Source organism: Gouania willdenowi, chromosome 6 (genome assembly GCF_900634775.1).
Source record: "Gouania willdenowi chromosome 6, fGouWil2.1, whole genome shotgun sequence".
In the NCBI taxonomy this organism is placed as follows: domain Eukaryota; kingdom Metazoa; phylum Chordata; class Actinopteri; order Blenniiformes; family Gobiesocidae; genus Gouania; species Gouania willdenowi.
Window position 1 is genome coordinate 22,226,699 of NC_041049.1, and position 18,283 is coordinate 22,244,981.

The 18,283-nt window shown below is 42.0% G+C and overlaps 1 protein-coding gene across 1 annotated transcript in view; it reads left to right on the forward strand.

The window, feature by feature from the left end:
- Window positions 1–18,283, forward strand: part of pik3cg (phosphatidylinositol-4,5-bisphosphate 3-kinase, catalytic subunit gamma) — a 34,219-nt gene that overhangs the window by 4,200 nt on the left and 11,736 nt on the right. Inside the window, exons 3-17 of the mRNA XM_028451320.1 lie at window positions 2,147–2,318; window positions 2,405–2,667; window positions 3,125–3,211; window positions 3,578–3,678; window positions 5,071–5,240; window positions 5,316–5,503; window positions 6,791–6,898; window positions 8,649–8,733; window positions 8,818–9,235; window positions 10,225–10,323; window positions 10,410–10,545; window positions 16,285–16,350; window positions 16,481–16,624; window positions 17,898–17,979; window positions 18,143–18,246. Coding sequence (XP_028307121.1) covers window positions 2,147–2,318; window positions 2,405–2,667; window positions 3,125–3,211; window positions 3,578–3,678; window positions 5,071–5,240; window positions 5,316–5,503; window positions 6,791–6,898; window positions 8,649–8,733; window positions 8,818–9,235; window positions 10,225–10,323; window positions 10,410–10,545; window positions 16,285–16,350; window positions 16,481–16,624; window positions 17,898–17,979; window positions 18,143–18,246 — 2,223 coding nt within the window. The remainder of the gene's footprint in view (window positions 1–2,146; window positions 2,319–2,404; window positions 2,668–3,124; window positions 3,212–3,577; window positions 3,679–5,070; window positions 5,241–5,315; window positions 5,504–6,790; window positions 6,899–8,648; window positions 8,734–8,817; window positions 9,236–10,224; window positions 10,324–10,409; window positions 10,546–16,284; window positions 16,351–16,480; window positions 16,625–17,897; window positions 17,980–18,142; window positions 18,247–18,283) is intronic.

An 18,283-nucleotide genomic window follows, 5' to 3' on the forward strand; every position in this document is an offset into this window, starting at 1 on the left:
TCACTTCAGTTATTTTCTACTGTCAGTATATGGTGGGAACACCTGAGGGCGGGGACAAAAACAACAAAAACTTATCTGAGCACTTAAATCGGAGATTTTAGATGCAGTACAAAAAGGTTTTTAGCCTTGCCTTGAAGACATCATTGGAGGGAGCCAGCTTAATTTCAGCAGGTAAACTGATCCATAGCATTAGAGCAGGGAATGAAAGCGCTCGTTCCCCAGCAGTCTTTTTATGGACCTTTTTACGGACCCCAGGATCTCAAACTACGAGTTAGAACATACGGATGCAATTCAACAGATTTAACAAGTATCATTACATTTTTAAATTACAATTACATCTTCACTTATTCATGTTCAATTACAACTCACTTATGATTACAGTGACTGACATTTTACAATTATGTTCTTGTTTTTTACATTTCAATTACAATTAATCACAATAACAGCCTTTAGTAAATAACCACATAAAACGTAATCTTCCTCTTCTGTTAGCTTTCTGTTAGCATCTATGACAATGGGTCGGTTCTAAATCAGCTTTACAATATACAACATTTTTTAACTATCATCTGATTTGTTTTTCATATTTTGGTTACATTGTTAGGCTTCCTAATTGGTGAAATAGTAAAATGGTCCTCAAGAAAAGTGACATGTAAACTTGAAATGAACCATATTTTAATGATCATTAACTACGTATGTGTAGCCATAGAACTGTAACATGGTTCTCCGTGGTTCTCAAATTATAATTGACAATTTTTATAGGATTTCCATGTCAATTACTACACTTTTTCTGTCAAGTCAATTCTAATTCAATTACGATTGAAACAGCAGCAGTTTTTTTTCAATTACAATCACAATTATGCTATAATTGTAATTGATTATCAATTACATGATTGCAAATATAATTGACCCCAACCCTGGCAAGTATGATGGGCCAATGCCATTTACAGTTTATATGTTGAAATCAGTGTCTTAAAATGTGCTCTGACCTGAACTGATAGCCAGTGAAGAGAGGAGTAATATGCTTATACCTACTGAAGCCAGAGAGTTCTGTACATCCGTACACCATTAAAACTCTTTTTGGGTAGCCCAGACAGAAGCACATTACAGTAGTCTAAGCGTGATGACACAAACAAATGAATAAGGACCTTAGCATTCTGAAAGGACAGAATCGCTCTAATCTTGGCAAAACTTCTAAGATGAAAAAAGGCCAATCTAGTCACCTCTTTTGTATCAAGAATAAATAAGAGAGTTTGGTAAAAGAGCACACTAAGGTTCTTGACTGCTGATTTAAACTTGCAGGTCCAACAACAATCAGTTCTGTCTTGGCAAAGTTCAACAGCTGGAAATTTGCAGATAATCAACTCCAAACAGCTAAATGCCTCGCCTGAAGCATATTCATGTCAGATACACCTTGCAGAACCAACAGCATGTACAGCTATAGGTCATCAGCATAACAATGAAAACAGATCCCAAAAAAAACAACAAAGAATTTGACCAATCAGTGTCAGATAGAGGGAAGACAACAATGGACCCAACACAGACCCCTGTGGGACCCCCTGCTTGACATTACAGGACTCAGGGAACACGTTAATAAATAAAATCCTTTGAGATCTTTCTGACAGATATGACATCAATCACTGGAGTCAAAGAGATTAAAGGACAAATAGTTTAGAAAGTGTCTATTTGTACGGTTGCTGTACGGACACCCTTTGTGTACAAAGTACAAGTACCGAAGTACAAGTACGTAGCGTCTTAGGGTTAGGGTTCGGTTTATGGTTAGGGTTATGATATAACCCAATTTCGCAACAATTTTTAGGATTAGGGTTAGGTTTAGGGTAAGGTTTAATCTTAGTCACGCGAGCTAAACTGGCCAATGGCTGACCTATCATGCAACCTAAACTGGCCAATGGCTGGCCTGTCATATGACCTAAACTGGCCAAATAGGGATGCTGCATATTAATAGAATGTTGGCATATTGATACGGCAACCGTACGAATAGCTACTGCCAATAGTTTCAGAGAAAACTTGAGACCACTTTCTCAAAGATTTTTGATAAAAACAGAAGGTCTTAGACAGGCCTGGAGTTAATAAGAGTTGTTGGGATCCACTTTCAAATGTGGCCCATTGGTTATTTTATCGTCTCCAGGTGAAAGCTCAGGTGTGGCTGAAGGCTGTGACTTTGAACCTCTCTTTTGACTTCTACCAACGCCTTTCCCCCGACCACTGCATCCTGCTCTACCAGAAGAAAGGCACCGTCTGTGAGATCTACGACAAGCACCAGGTCTTCCAGACGTTGGACTGCATTCGTTATTGGCGAGGTACGCGTCGCTGACCGACACAGAGTCAAAGCCACCAAGTCACCTGTGTGCTGGCGTGTGAAAAGTGTTTGTTTTTGTTTTATAAGCCCTTAAGAAGGATGTGGGGCGGATCCAGCTGGTTCCTTGTCCGCAGCCCTCAGACGAGTCCTTGCAGTACCAGCGCGATCTGAACTACCTGATTGGTTACGACGTTACTGATGTCAGCAACGTCCACGATGACGAGCTAGAGTTTACACGCAGGAAGCTGCTGACGCCAAGACGGATTGAGCTGCTGGACCGAGACCCCAGGCTGTACTCCATGGACCCTTGGGTCACCTGTAAGCCCCTTCCCAAGCACCTGCTCTCCAAGGTTTGTCTGTATTTCTCATATTTACAGTAGCTAAACGGGCATCATCCTCACATTCAGCTGAGGCATACTGTGTTTAGCTTTCCATGCTCATCATGTTATCTGATCTATTTTAACGTCTATCTTCAAATGGTTCAGCGTTGGTTTTTGTCATTGGATTTTTACATCTAGAAAAGGATATAACAAAATAAATAAAAATGATTGGTTATTGGATTTTCAAATTGAAAAATTGAGATAAAAACATGTCCTTTTACGCGCTCTTACTTTGAAAACTACAAATTCCAACCACACAACATATTTTTTGTTTTGTTTAAAATTGTGTTTATTCATTTTTGACCCTTTTAAATAACTATGCCTTGAATTTTAATTCAAATGAATTTTGAATCGAAAGAAAGAAAATAAAAAAAACACTCTTTTTTTGGTTTATTTGCATTGTTTTCTCTATTGCTGTCTAATTCAGGTCAACAATGGTCACATTCTGTTGGTGATCCACATGAGCACAGCCAGTCAGACCATCAAAGTCTCCATCAATGACACCCCCTCACAGGTACCCCAAGGAAAACAGGAGCATTAAATGTTTGTAATGCTAACCTACGAAAATCAAACAAGCAAAAATGCATGTTCTGTTTGAGAGAAAGAGATTGAAAAACTGACAAAATAAAACAAATACAAAGAAAACAACAACAGATGATCATGATAACAATGGCAAGCAAGTACCAAACATGTTGTGTTTTATATTTTCTATAGTTTAAGGCTCATCAAAGCACAATAAAATGTACTGGATTTGTTAATAATAAAATAATAATTGTTGATACTAAAAATCAAAATGGATATATAGACAGACATGCTGATAGTTAACCCTGATTATTGGGTAAGGGTCATTATCTGTACTTTTTTTGTTTGACTTGGTTAGGTGTTGATGAGCTTCTTTACCAAGACAGCCAATAAACGAGCTCTGTTGGGAATACCTGACAACATCAGCGAGTCCGACTTTGTGCTGCGTGTGTGTGGCAGGTAAGTTCTCACACTAAATGCCAGGATGTAAACCTTAGCTCCTTTTAAAGCTGCTGGTGATGATCCTTAACATTTTCTTGACTATAATTGCATTCCATATAAAGATTGTTTTCATCCACTATTGATGCCAGAATGACTTCCCAACACATTTCTATGTGTTTTCACAGATTGAAAGTAGTTTATTTTATTTTGTGGCTTTTCACACAAACACCCAAATACGGCCGGAATTGAATGTCTCGTGGAATGACGTCATATCACTGGGAACACCATAAACAAAGCACAGCAAAAATGGCATCATTGTCTTCATTGTCTGGTGAAGAAATCACTATAAGAAGGAAGATAAACCATTTCCCAAATTTTAGAAATATAACTTTGAAAATCACAGTGAGGTAATAACGTGAGGCATTTCACATAAGTTGTGGCAAAACCACCAATTTGGATCCTTTGAAATGTCCTCGATCTCTTTCGTGCCGATTCTGTCATTAAATTTTTACTCTTTGGCGTCTCATTTGCATTCTTCTACAAGATCGCCAATACCACAATGCACTTTTTCCGCAGTTCAAGTTACATGAGAATGCTTGTGAGGGAGATAAAAAAAAAACTCTTTTGTGGGCGGCAATTTCAACCTTCGCCATTTGTTTGGGAGTAAATTATCCCGTTTTGCAGAACGAATACCTTTGATTTATTGATCCATGAGGACTATACTATGGGGTGGATTCACTAAGATCTGAAATACAGGGTGGTAAAACACGTGCATCCCTCAATTCTTAGGTGGCGCTGTTTCCTCACCTGCTGTGGGGAATTCATTAACATTGCGGCACTTATAGGTGCGCATGTAGACGTGGTTGAGGCCGCCTTATTTAAAAGAACATTTTGCTCGTTTAACGTGGAGAGGTGAGTGCACAGATGCACAAAATGACATTGAAGTGTTAAATTGGAAGCAGATAGACTTCTCTGTCTGCTGCACAAATATTCAATAATAAAGAAAACTAAATAAACACATAAAAGTGCTGGTTGATAAACTTTAAAACCTAATGTTGTATTTTCCCCCTAATTTAATGAGTCTGCTCCGTCAGTTCCTGTATCTTTGCTCTTATTAGTCCATGGAAAACAGGAGCAGGGAACCTTTAGTGAATCCGCCCCTATGTGTTATAAAATAGGTTAGTTATCATCCCCTACAGCTTTAAAAATATATCCACTGGAGCAAATACAGGCAATCATTGAGCTATTGTCTTCATCCAATATCAACACTCTATCCTCATATGAAAGAAAGCATTGTCCCAGCACACAGAAGCAGAAGCTCCAAAGCAAAACTTCATTTAATGGATCCAAGAGGCCAATAGAAAGCTTTTACTGGGTCAAACCGGATTCTGATAGTGTTTGTGATCACAGAGAGGAGTACCTGTACGGAGAGAGACCTCTGCAGAACTTTAACTGGATCCGTCAGTGCCTGAAGAATGGAGAGGAGATCCACCTGGTCCTCACAGCTCCACCTGATCCTGCTATGGACCTGGTTCAGAGGGAGGACTGGGCTCAGGTGGACGACTGCACTGGAGTAGCAGGTGAAACAGTTAAACTGAGAGTTGTGTGTGTGGCATAAATAGCACAAATCATTTTAAACTAATCTTCCAAAACAGGCACCCATGAGCAACTGACCATTGAGGAGAAGGATCATGAGCGCGTGTTCACCATCTCTATGTGGGACTGTAACAGGAAGTTCAGGGTGAAGGTTTTGGGGATTGATATTCCAGCTCTGCCAAAAGTACCAGAGCTGATTGTCTTTATCGAGGCCAGCATCTTCCACGGGCAGCAGCTTCTAGCACAGGTCAGCAGAGCAACACTGTTTATTGTTTATTGGGTTCCCCATTACCTTCCACCGTAGTGGTTGCTAGTCTTTCAGGGGTCCCTAAATAAAAGCAACAAAATATATACAAAAAATGTACAATAGCAAAAACAGAAAATACAAATACATACAATTACAAATACAATTTAAGCTGCAAGCAGCGTTGAACGGGCCCTTGCAAACACACGTGTCGGGACGTGGCGCACGTTGAGGTGTGTTGCATGTGGGGTGTGGCATAAATTTTTAAGTGTTGAGACGTAGCTGACCATTTTCAAGGATTATATCACAAACTTTCCTGCAATAATCTGAGCAAATATAATGCCTATGATTTCCTTTTACCAATAGGTGGCGCTATGGCTATAAATGACGGTTGGGTTAAACCATAACTCACTTTTTTATCAAACTCTTAATATATATCGTAAGCTTCGCACTCGCTCGCGATCACCCTATGCTGTGTTAAAATTCCAGGTGAGAACCCTGTTGTGTTAGTGTGGTAGAAAGATATAACAGCACTTAACCAGATCAGACAAATCGTCAGTGTACTGAAGTAATAGTTCTTCAGTACACTGAAGAATTCTGTGATGATGTCAGAATTCTCCAGAAGTTCCACAGTGATGATGTCACCAGTCCAAGCTGGGAGTCAATACAATTTTTAAGGGGTCACTATTGAGTCATTTTGCCATTCACATGTGCAATTCCCCCAAATATCAAATTTTTTCGCCAGTCCTAATATGCGTACAAATTTTCACGAGTTTTTGAACATGTTTAGGCCCTCAAAAATGTGATCATCATTCATTTCCTCTATAAAAAACAATGAAAATAAAAACTAGGTGCATTACAATAGGGTTCTACACACTGTTGTACACAATAATAAAAACGGTAATAGAACAATACATGTCTCGATCTCACATGTACAACAGGGTTTTTAGTGTTTTATTATATACATGCAAAAATATTGAGTTCCTCAGTTTTTAGACAGTTTATTCCAAAGTTGAAATCTAAGTAAGACTTTAGTAAATTAGTTCTAGGACAAAACATGACTGTAAAACACTTTACCCGTGACAGCTCTTAGAAAAATTACATTCTTCGTTTTAATCCATTGATCAATAGTTATATGGGGATGCACAAATGCAATTTATGCAATACAATTTAGATGTTTAATATACCAATGTATAAAAGTTAAAATCTCAGGCTGTTTTTAAATCATTCCTACAAATAAAATACAGACAATTCTTATGTGTTGGTTTTGAACTCTGACTTTGACCAAAGGAGAGGACGACCTCCAAAAGCTTCAGTGAAGAGGTGCTGTGGAACTGCTGGTTGGAGTTCAACATCAAGATCAAGGATTTGCCCAAAGGAGCTCGGCTCAACCTGCAGGTAAAGTTCGTCACTGCATTCAAAATCAGTTCAATCCAATCACAGCAAACATATGGGCTCGTGACCCAATGTCAAACTTTCATTGCAAGTTGTGACAAAATCAAGGAAAAATGTTGACCCTCTCTCAGGGTTGGGGTTAATTACATTTTTCAATTACAGTTACGTCTTAAACTGTAACATGATTCCCCAGTCGTATGTTTAATTGAATTGTAATTGACGGTTTTTATAGAATTTCCATACCAAGTCAATTATCTGAACTAGATTACAATTTAATCATGATTAAAACAGCCAGAGTTTTCTCAATTGCAATTATGCCATGATTGTCATTAATCATTAATACTGTATTATTTTCCTTTTATATTTCATTGTCAAAAGAATCCCTTGATAAACTATTCAAAACAATGCAATTTAACTAAAAATAAATCTTGAATGAAATAAATAAAGGAATAATAGAAATGAAAATGAAGCCTATTAATTTAAATTATGGTTCTATAATAAACAATGCAAAACTGCATAATAGTTCTTTTTCTTTTTAAAAGTGCAACTGAAAATGTATTTTGTGCCTTAACAATTGGACTTTAAAAAAAAAAAACCGTGATTACACTGATTTACGTCATATTTGTTTGGACCAGCAGAGGGCGCTGGTAACACAGTGGTCGGTTGGCATGCAGATATCTTGCAGTGAAGAAGAGAAGCTATGCTAGCAGACAGAGCTAATAGAAAAACGTGACTTTTACAGATATTCAAGTAATATTGCAGATATTCTTTCGGTGCTAAAGGGGTAATGAATCATTTATTAACATATTTAAGAGTAGAAGGCGGCCAGAAAGAAAGTATTAGCAGACTCCGCCCACCGCCTACACTTGAACACTTGCCCTCTGCTGGTTAAAAAAAGTACTGCGATTCAATTTTCAGAAAATCGATATCAACCGTGATACCTATGAATCGATTTTTAACTGCCTTACGATTAATCGTTACATCCCTATTACAATTACAATTAAATTTACCCAAACCTGCCCTGTCTTGACTTAAAGTGAAAAACATTGAGTTTTGAGAAAATTTGAGAGTAAAATTTTTCGCACCAAGTATTTGGAGTCTAAGTAGGCAGGACTGCTTAAATGAATCTGTTTCAAAATAAAAGCACATTCGGGTGTTTTTCTTGAACTCCTTTCTTCCAAGGCAAATAGCTACTACCCATTAAAAATAACAGAAACAGGCTGCAACCCACCAGTTGAGAACCTTGTAAGTAAAGAACTATTTATCAGAAGATTTGGTCTCGTCAACAAATTCATGTTAATTTAGTGACAAGAAGCTACATTTCTCCTTATTTGGACCAAAACAAGGTAAGCAAAAGGAGCCTACAATATCTGACATTAATTTACCTATTTAAGAATAAAGTATGTTAATAAATACTTATTAAGGAATCTTTTGTTACTTCTCTGGATTAAATGGAGACAGTTTTCCTTTTAAAATGCTGGTGCCAAGTATTGATTTCATGCATATGATTTTCAATTGTAGCTCACATTCAGTTGATTCACTAGTGCCAATATTTCCTGTTGTTAAGTACATTATACACTGTATTTCCCTTATAGCCATCAGGAGCAGAGATGAACTTTTCTGGTTTTTATTTATTATTATTTTATTTTATTTTATTTTATTATGTTTTATTTTATTTTATTATATTGTATTATATTATATTATATTATATTATATTATATTATATTATATTATATTATATCTCACCCACCAGGTGATCTGTGGGAAGCAACAGCAACCGTCCAACTCCAAAGGAGGATCGTTCCAGAATAATCACCCAGCATCCGGCAGTCAGGAAGGTATGTGTCATCACTGCTGGTGTAACATCTTCCCAGAGTTCTACAAACTCAGCTTTGGTTCTGCGTCTTCCTCCACCTTCTTAGGAAAAAACAAGTCTCGGCTCCTGTATTACGTCAACCTGCTCCTGGTGGATCATCGCTCGCTCCTCCGTCAGGGAGAGTTCATCCTCCACATGTGGAAAATGCCAGAAAAGAGCGACGAGAGCAGCAGCAGCATCAACGCCGACAAGCTCACCTCAGCCACCAACCCTGACAAAGCCTCCTCCATGGCCGTGGTCATTCTACTGGACAAGTACTGCTACCCTGTAGTGCTGCCCAAGAGCCGGGAGAGTGTCAGCGCAGCCAAGGAGGCCGAGGGATGCGACAGGGGTCAGAGAGAGATGCCCAATCACCTAAAGAAGCAGTTTGAGGCCATTGTGGGAACAGACCCTCTCCATCCACTGAGTCCTGAGGACAAAGAGCTGCTGTGGCACTTCAGGCACGAGTGCATGCGTGATCCCAGGTGTACCATTAGCTTTGATTTTTTTAAAGAGATCCTACACTGTTTTTTTTTTTTTTTTTTAGAAATGTAGCCTAAAATCATTGAAATGTCCTTATTTTAAGTTCTTGGCCTTTATTTTACACCGTATTTGTTTTATTTTACTTTACCATTTTAAAACCTGTATTCCGCCATCTTGAAATCACGATTGATGACGTCACACAGCCCCATTTGTCTGTCAACATCCCATTGTCATTGCCAAATTGTGTTGCTTTTGGTTGCTCTACATAATCAGGAAAAGTTAGAAAAGATGTCGACGTAACCCTGTTTGGTTTACCAAAAAATTATAAAAACAGTTGTGACCCGAAAATTAATCTATGACCACTCTTCCACTGTTGAAGGACTCCCTTCTATCCTCAAAGTTTGTGCGTCTTCAACAGTCCGTGATTACTCGCTAACTCCAGCCACCAGAGCTTTAGCCGCGCACTATTTAAGGGAGAGTAAAGGCCCGTTAGGAGAGCCCTTCTTCTCTGCTTTATTGTCTACTAACAAACCGCAGAGTGGGAACTGTAGCCCCCTGCGGTCGTAGATTATTTTGCGGGTCTGTTTTTATCCTCTTTCGGTAAACCAAAGAGGTTTACATCGACATCTTTAACTTTTCCAAAAGCAGCACAAATTGTCAATTTGACCAAAAAAGCTGCTAAATGATCCAAAAATCAGGTTGAATGGTTAACTCTAAAAGAAACCAATGAGATGGTTACAGGCAAATGGGGCCGTGTGACATCATCAATCACTTGATTTCAAGCTGGCGTAATACAGGTTTTAAAACGGTAAGTAGTCCCATTTTTAAAAGTGAATGAAACGAATGCAAAATAATGCATAGATCTTCTAATAAGGATATTTCAAAGATTTTAGGCCATATTTGTAAAAACAGTGGATGATCCCTTTAACCAGGTTGACTACAAATGTATGAAATGCAGACAATACTAAAATCTGATACTTGTTGCTTTGAGGGCGTACCCTAAGCTGCTGAGCTCTGTTCGATGGGGCAAACAGGAGGACGTGCTCGCAACACACCGCCTGCTGGAGCGCAGCAGTGCCTGGGACAGCAGGTAACACCTTCCTTATCCCCATGCATCTGCTCTCAGTGGTACCAGCAGCTCATGCACTACTCATGCTTGTGTGCTTCCCCTCTCAGTGGGCTGGATGTGGGGCTGGCCATGCAGCTTCTGGACTGTCATTATTCAGACGCTCAGGTTCGCTCCATCGCTGTGAGGAAACTGGAGACTCTGGATGACGACGACGTTCTTAGATACCTCCTCCAGCTTGTTCAGGTTTGGCCTTTTATTGTGAAATAATGAAATCCTCTGCACCTGAGTTTCTCAAACTTGAATGTAAACTTATTATTATTATTATTATTATTATTTTTATTATTATTATTATTTATTTATTTATTTTTCTACTCGTACACAGATAAAACAGGATTTAGTGGCTCAATGAGACGTGATTTGCTAGTGCCACCATGTTACTTTCCACCTAAACATTGTACGTAGACATTGTTTATCATTTTAATACTTTGAAAGCATGAAGAACAAGCAGCCGTGAACAGTAAAATTAAGAAGGTATGAAATGTTTTTTATTGCTATAAAAGTTTAGATAGAGAATTTTCCAAAAAAAAAACAAAAAAGAAAAGACCATATAGGCAGATGTGATGTCTCAAAAAGTCAGACATTGTTTTAAAAGTTAAAGATATTGTTTTGGAAAACAGTGCATTTAGGAAAAGTTTATATTTTCAGAAAAAGATTTTGATATTTTGATCTAAGTTAAAATGCAATCATGTTTCTGGCTATAGGCAGAGTATACAATTGCATAAGGCCCCATGAACAACTAAAACAGATATTCCCTAGCTTTATCGGAGATTAATAAAATATTCCTAGTATGCTAATTTACCTTACTGCTGCTCTTCATAATAAATGTAGTTTTATGACTAAGAGCAACAAATTAACACACTCCAACATAGTTAGATTTATACCAATAGCTTTAACCCAATATTAGCTCCAGTGGCTTGTTTTATTGCTAATGATACAACAAGTCTTGAATGAATACCCCAGACCCCCCCCGCCCAGGAGCCGGGGGGGGTCTGGCTACTGCTCAGGGGCGGCACCTACATGCTGGGTGGCGGGGTGCTGCTTTGGGTCGCTCCGCCTGCCTGTCTGGGCGCTTCGGCTTTGTTCCCTTGAGCGCACCGTCGCCATGGATGTCGCTAGTGCGATGCCCTCCCCTGCTCCCCCTTCCCCCTTTGGCTCACTTGGGTGACCGCATGGGCCGGTGTGCGGCGTGTGACGGAGGTGGGATGGGGCCTTGCCCGTGCGGGGCTCCCCCCTGGAGTTGTGCTGGCTGGGTGTGTGGGGGCGCGACCTGTGGTTCTTGCCTTGGCAGATTGGCGTCGGGGGTGGTTGGTCTGCTGGTTGGGTGCGCCGGGCCCCGTGGGCGCTGTACCAGGGCGGGGGTTCCCCGGGGGTGGGTCTTTGGTTGGGGCGTCTTGGGGCGCGTTCTCCTGCCGTCTGCCCGGGAACTCGCTGCCGTTCGGTGTGGTGCCGCGCTGCCTTTGGCGGGGTTGGGCGGGTGGCCTGGGGCCCGCCGTCCTCCGGGCTGTGCTGGCATCGGGGGGGGTGTCTCGTGTCGGCGCATGTGTGGCCGGGGGTGGCCTCTGTGGGGAGGGGGGCTCTGCTCGTGGCACTTGGTGTGGGTTGGCGGGACCTGGCTGGGGGTGCTTAGGTTCGCTCGCTTGTCGGTTGGTAGGTGGCGGGATGGCCCTGCTTGGGCAGCTGATGGCGTCCTCTCTTGTCGGGGGGCCCTGGGCCACCTCCCTGTAGAGGGCGTTGTATCGTGGTGCCCTGCGGGCTTCTCTCCTGCCCGGCCGCTCCCTCTTGCGGCGGGGGTCACCCCCTGGACTGCTGGGGGGTGTGGCTGGTGCCTGGCCGCGTCTGGGGGGTGGGGGTGCCGCCGTGCCCCGTGGGGCCGGCGTGGTCGGGGAGGTACCGCGGGGTGGGTCTCCAACCGTGCTGCTCGGCGCGTCCCTGGGGTCCGCTGTGCCCGTCTGCGCCATCTACCCTCTCCGGTGGCCCGCCATGTGGACAGGCCGGGCTCGCACCAGACAGGCCTCCTAAAATAAACACCTCACTTCACTCCCAGCTGGTCTCGCTCACTCACTTGGTGCACCACACATCTATACCCAACCCTTGGGGGGCTGTATGGTGGGGCTGAGGGTGGAGGGTGCCGCCGCCTGTGCTACTGAGTATTTTAATGTATAGCCATTTTATCTTGCAGTCTACCTATTATTTATTACATTGTGTTTTTTACTAAAGTCTATGCCTCTGTATTTTTACTTGTTGTTTATCTCTGTAAAGCGTCTTTGAGCACTGTAAAAGCGCTTTACAAATAAAATGTATTATTATTATTATTATTATTATTATTATTATTATTATTATTATTATTATTATTATTATTCCCACCTCAATTTGCCCTACCAATCCCTCCAATTTTAATCGCACCTCAACACACCACCCCCCGGAGGGTGCGACTACCACTTCCACCCTCCGGGTCTATTTGCCCCACATACACTTATATACACAAAGGTTGCACCTCATACATTCACTAAACACACACATTCACACAGGGGATAGGGAAGTGCCTCTCTATTGGGGAATGGAGAGGCACCATAACTGGAAGGTGGGTAGGACCACATATTTGGGGCTGACGGGTGGGGGCCTGGTCCCGGTGTTGATGGCTGGGCCACCGTGTAGAATGCAAATACATCAGGATGGTGCGGTCGGGCATGGTGGAGCGGTGGGTCTCGGGGGGCGTGGGGGTGCGGCCGGGGGCTCTCTTCGTGGGGTCTCTCCGGGCAGTGTCGGCCCGGAGGGGAGTGGGGGTGCCTCTTCCCTATGGGTGTGGCTTGGTCCATTTCTCGTCTCTTGGTCGCCTTGGGGGCTGTCCTCGGTGTGTGCGGGCCCGGGACGGCCTGTCTCGCCAGTGTGGGGGGTGGGCGCGCTGGCGTCTGTATCGGGGTTGGGGCGGGGTTGCTTGGCGCTTCGAGATGATGCTGTTTGCTGGGGGGCGGCGCTAGCTGTTCCGGTGGTTGCGGTTGCCGTCGGCTGCCTGGTAGGTCTGTCCTGCTATCTGCGGATCGGTGGGTGGGTCCGGGGCGCCCTTAGTTGGGGACTGCTGTTCTGCACCAGGTGGGTGCCGTTGGGGTGCCTCCTTCCTGCGGTGGTGGCCGCCGGTCGCTCGCGTGCCGGTGGGTGGCATTGCCTTGTGGCTTGCGCTGTCTGGTGGGCGGCGGGGCCTGGGCTGCTGTCTGGGGCTGTGCGGTCCTGCTTGACTGTGGCCAGTTCGTGGGCTGGGTTGGGGGGGCGTGCTCCCCGGGGGGCTTCGCCCGGGGTCTCGCCCTTGGGGGTTCCCGGTCCCGGGGGGGGGGTGCTCTTGGGGGCCGGCGGGCTTGGCCGGCGGGCTTGGCCGGCTGGCTTGGCCGGTCCTGGCGGGGGTCTTCCGGGGTGGGTGGTGCGGGCCGCGCTCTTGCAAACCAGTGGGTGCTTCGTGGGGTGGCCCCTGCTTGGGCGGTCCTCAAAGTACCGCCTCTGGTTTGCGTGCGCCGCATGCCGGTGTGGCGGTCTGACTGGGTTGGGGGTTGGGGGCGGTGGTGGAGTGCGCTGGCTCCTCGGCCTCTAGGTGATTTCTCGGGTGTGTATGTGGGGGGCGGTGGCTACCTCTCGGCTTGGGGTCTTGGGGGCGTCTGGGGGGCTGCTCGGCAGGGGGGATTGCCTGGGCTTGCTGGTCCCCGCTCTTTCTGCTATTCTGGCTGCGTCCTCGAGTCCGGGGCAGCGCTTGGGTTTTCAGTGGTAGTATCTTGCATATACATCGGTCTATGATGCACTAGCATGCCTTGGACTGTGGGATAAAACTTGTAGTGGGCTTAACTTTGGACACGTTGATCCCAAATATCTGTTTCAGGTACTACCACTCACTCCTTCCCTCTGTCCACAGCCACCACCATTATAGTTAAGCCTCAGGCCTACAACTTCACATCTCACTTTACAGTAATCAACTCTTCCCCATCCTTCCATTTCTCTACCTTGAATTGCTCCTCCCTGCTCTCTTCCCCCTCCGCCTCCATCTCCCCCCCACCCCCTCACCTAGGTGTAACACTGCCCTCTCTTTTTTTATTCTCCCTTTAATAAATTGTTTCTTACCCTTCCTTAGGGAGGGCTGGTGATGGTCACAATTATGCAATAAAATAATGCAATTTATTTAATTGCAATAACAAAAAAATAAAATGCATTGCTGTCTAAAAAAGATCGCACTTCTTGTAGTGTTGACCTTTGACAGCATGTGCAGAAAAGTAAAAAAATAAAATAAAGAATGAATAAGCCTTTTCACACTGTATGCGCGACCTGGGAGGTCATAGGTCGAGTGCAATATAACCGTAAACAAGCTTGTTCACTCTGTTGATATTTCCAACCCTAACAGCGTTTGTAATTTTATTCCAGAGATTGTTAGTGTTTTAATAGTGTTTATATTATTAATATTACACATAATTCAGACTCAAAGAGGTGACCAGGGTTTTCCGCTGAAGCCACTTTCGGCCGATCCGAGCACTTTTAAAAACCGATGGGAGCAGCAGCAGCAGCAATGAAGGGCAGTCCCCTTGCTTCCACACAGGTGACACCTGGTGCACGAAAACACTGACTACCTGGGTCTCCAGAGGGTGGAATTTGGACTTTACCTGGGAATGATGCTCATATCTGAGAGAAGCAGTATCAAAGCGACATATTAGACCTCCTCTGTTTTTACACTCCTTCTCCTAAGCTTTTAACTTGTGATTGTTATGTATTTTTTTTCTTTTTACCTTTATTATTATTCGTTTCTTCTTTTGATTTGTGTAATTGCTTTAACAACTGTGAAGTGTCTGAGTTTTTGAAAAGCGCTTATAAATAAAACGTATTATTATTATTGATGGTAAAGCGAGATAGCCGAGTGTGAAAAGGACAGTATGAGTTCTCACTATGAAAAGATAAATTAACGTTCACTAACCAGGTCCATGATTATTTTTATTAAGCAATTGTTTTTAATTAAACTTACAAATTTGAAGGAAGTTCAAAAGATGGACAGTTAACAGGCCAATAAGTGAAACTGATCAGCTGATTGATCACTGTTTAAAAAGCAGGAAAAACCTGATTTTTCAGCTTGTGTGCAGCATTAGCTTTAGCAAAATGCATTTGCAGCTTCAGAAATATGATGTCCTTCACTTTATCTGCTTCACATTGATTTGTAACGTATGCATTGATGAGGATCAGTCGGAAAAGACCTTTAGGGAGTTTAGATAAAAACGTTTACTCATTGACCAACATAGGAGTCACCAGTAGTAACTGTAATAGAAGATGATTGGGGATGAATGAATTGTTCTATCCCCTAGTGCAGTGGTTCCCAACCTTCTTTTAGATTGTGACCCCATTTTGATATCAATTTCTGGTGACCCTAAAGACATTTTTCCCTCGAGAATTAGTTTTTGGTCATGTTTGTTTACAAATACAGAGTAGCCAGGATTAGTGACAAGTTGTGCTCAGATATTTTTTGTTTTTTACTGCATTTTAAATAAAATTAGAACTACATTTATAGTTGACAAAATGAAAGTATAGAATGCAAATTGTTTTCATTTGAAAATCATTTTAGAAAATCAGTTATTATATTATTTTTTATTAGTTACCACATGACCCCATTTAAACTCCAGGCGACCTGGGGTCCCAACCCCAAGGTTGAAAAACACTGCCCGAGTGGCTTGCTTTAGAATAGCAAGGGCCTTTAAAAGTGGCCAAAGTTTGTAAAATAGTAACATTTAATATTTTATTCAGCCTGCCAGTGTTTGCCCTCAGACTACTACTTAGTCAAAAAACATAATCCTATTTCACTTCAGATACATATTTTAAATCTGTTTATACGCATTATGATCCCACTGTGACAAATAAGCCCTCTGTGTGTTGGTTTGTTTGTGTGTGTGTGTGTGTAACCTGCAGGCGGTCAAGTTTGAGCCGTACCATGACAGCGCTTTGGTCAGATTTCTGCTTAAAAGAGCTCTGAGGGTAAGCTTGTCTTTGCAATCATGCTAATAATAGAATATTACGATACATTTCTATCAAGCTACTGGTGTGGATGATCATCACTGAGTTTTGTTCTTTCTTTCTTTTCAAAGAAAATATTTTCTCTTCACAGAGTAAGCGCATTGGTCATTTTCTCTTCTGGTTCCTGCGGAGTGAGATCGCCCAGTCCAAACATTACCAGCAGAGGTATGCTGTCCTGCTGGAGGCCTACCTCAGAGGCTGTGGTGGAGACCTGCTGACAGACTTCCAGAAGCAGGTGATAAGTATCCTAACTAACTAGGGATGTCCCGATACAACTTGTTCAGTTCTGATATGATACCGATATTGCAGCCTTGCGTAACGGCCGATACCGGTATTGATCTGATATCAGCATGAAATCATAATTTATTTATTTTTTCTTTAATAAAAGAATAATAATTACTTATTTTGTAGTGTGGAATGTTAGAAAAGGTTTGATCAAGTGATGTTATTCAAACAGAGAACAATAGTCAGCAACAGTAGGTATGAGAAAAACTGACCCATTTATTATTAACCAATTGGTTACATACATTTTAACATTCAACATAATATCTACAGTATTTTACAATTAAATTGAAAAAAATAAATAAATCTGAAATTTTAATTCGATATTCGTTTTCAGGTTAATATTGGACCGATATCGGATCGAGACACCCCTAATCCTAACACAGAATAAGCTCCAGTAACAGTGTTGGAGAGTTTCTGCTGCAGGTTGAATTTGATTGAATAAAGTTAGATTGAACTGTAATTTGCGTAGTTGCACGTTCTCCCTGTGCATGCACAGTTCTTCTCTGAGGTTTCCAGTTTTTTCCAGTGCATCAAATCCAAGACTCGGGTAATGGCACAGCTTCTAGCAGTTTTCATTTCGACAACACATTTTGACTTAGTTTTAGTCATTGTCTTTTTACTAAAATGCAACTTAGTTTTAATAGAAATGTAGTCATCAGAACTATTTCAGTTATAGTCCAGTTTTAGTCAACTAAATGACATTAGGATTTTAGCCGACTAAATATAATATATAATATATAATATAAATATACAGGATAAGAGTTTATGCATTTTATAAAGATTCAATTATCATTGATCAACCTGATATTGAATAGTAAATAATAATGTGTGTAAATACACACAGACATATGAATTTTATGTGATCAATGTGAGACCACATGACCACGAGTTCTGATTGAATTTTGTCCCTTGTGACCAAAAACAATAGTTTAATTTTTAGTAGTCGACAAAAATAGTTTTTTTCAACACGTGATTTATTAAAAATAGTCGTTGTCTAGTTATTGTCACTTAGAAATGTTGTCAACCAAATTTTTGAGTTGACAGTATTAACACTGGTTTATATACAAAGGTGATCATGCGTACATGATGGACTAATGGGGACTTTTGAAGGACAGGGGCTGAGAGTTTAGTTGTGTCTCACAGACATGTCTTTTTTTTTCTTCAACAAAATGCACATTTTTAAGATGGTAAAATGGACTGAGGTAGTTTGTCATTTTTTTCAGGTGGAGATGACTGAAGCTCTACAGAAAGTCACCCGTGAGATGAAGGCCACGTCTGCTGACAAGTATGATGTCACAGCGCAGGGTGAGGAGGACAAACACTAATCACGAACCAGAGCAGAATCAGTTTATACAACGATGAGGAATAGCAAACACCTGAAATGTTAGGGATTAGCAGCACATGTGTTAATGGACATGTGAGCTAATGTGTGTATGTGTGTGTGTGTGTATGTATGTGTATTGGTCAGTCGTGTTTCTGCTGCGTCAGAAGCTGGAGACTCTACAGTCGACAGGTCTTCCCCAGAGTTTTAGAGTTCCTTATGATCCGGGTTTGAAAGCTGGAGCTCTGCTGGTGAGCTTTAAACATTGTACAATCACACCTCACACAC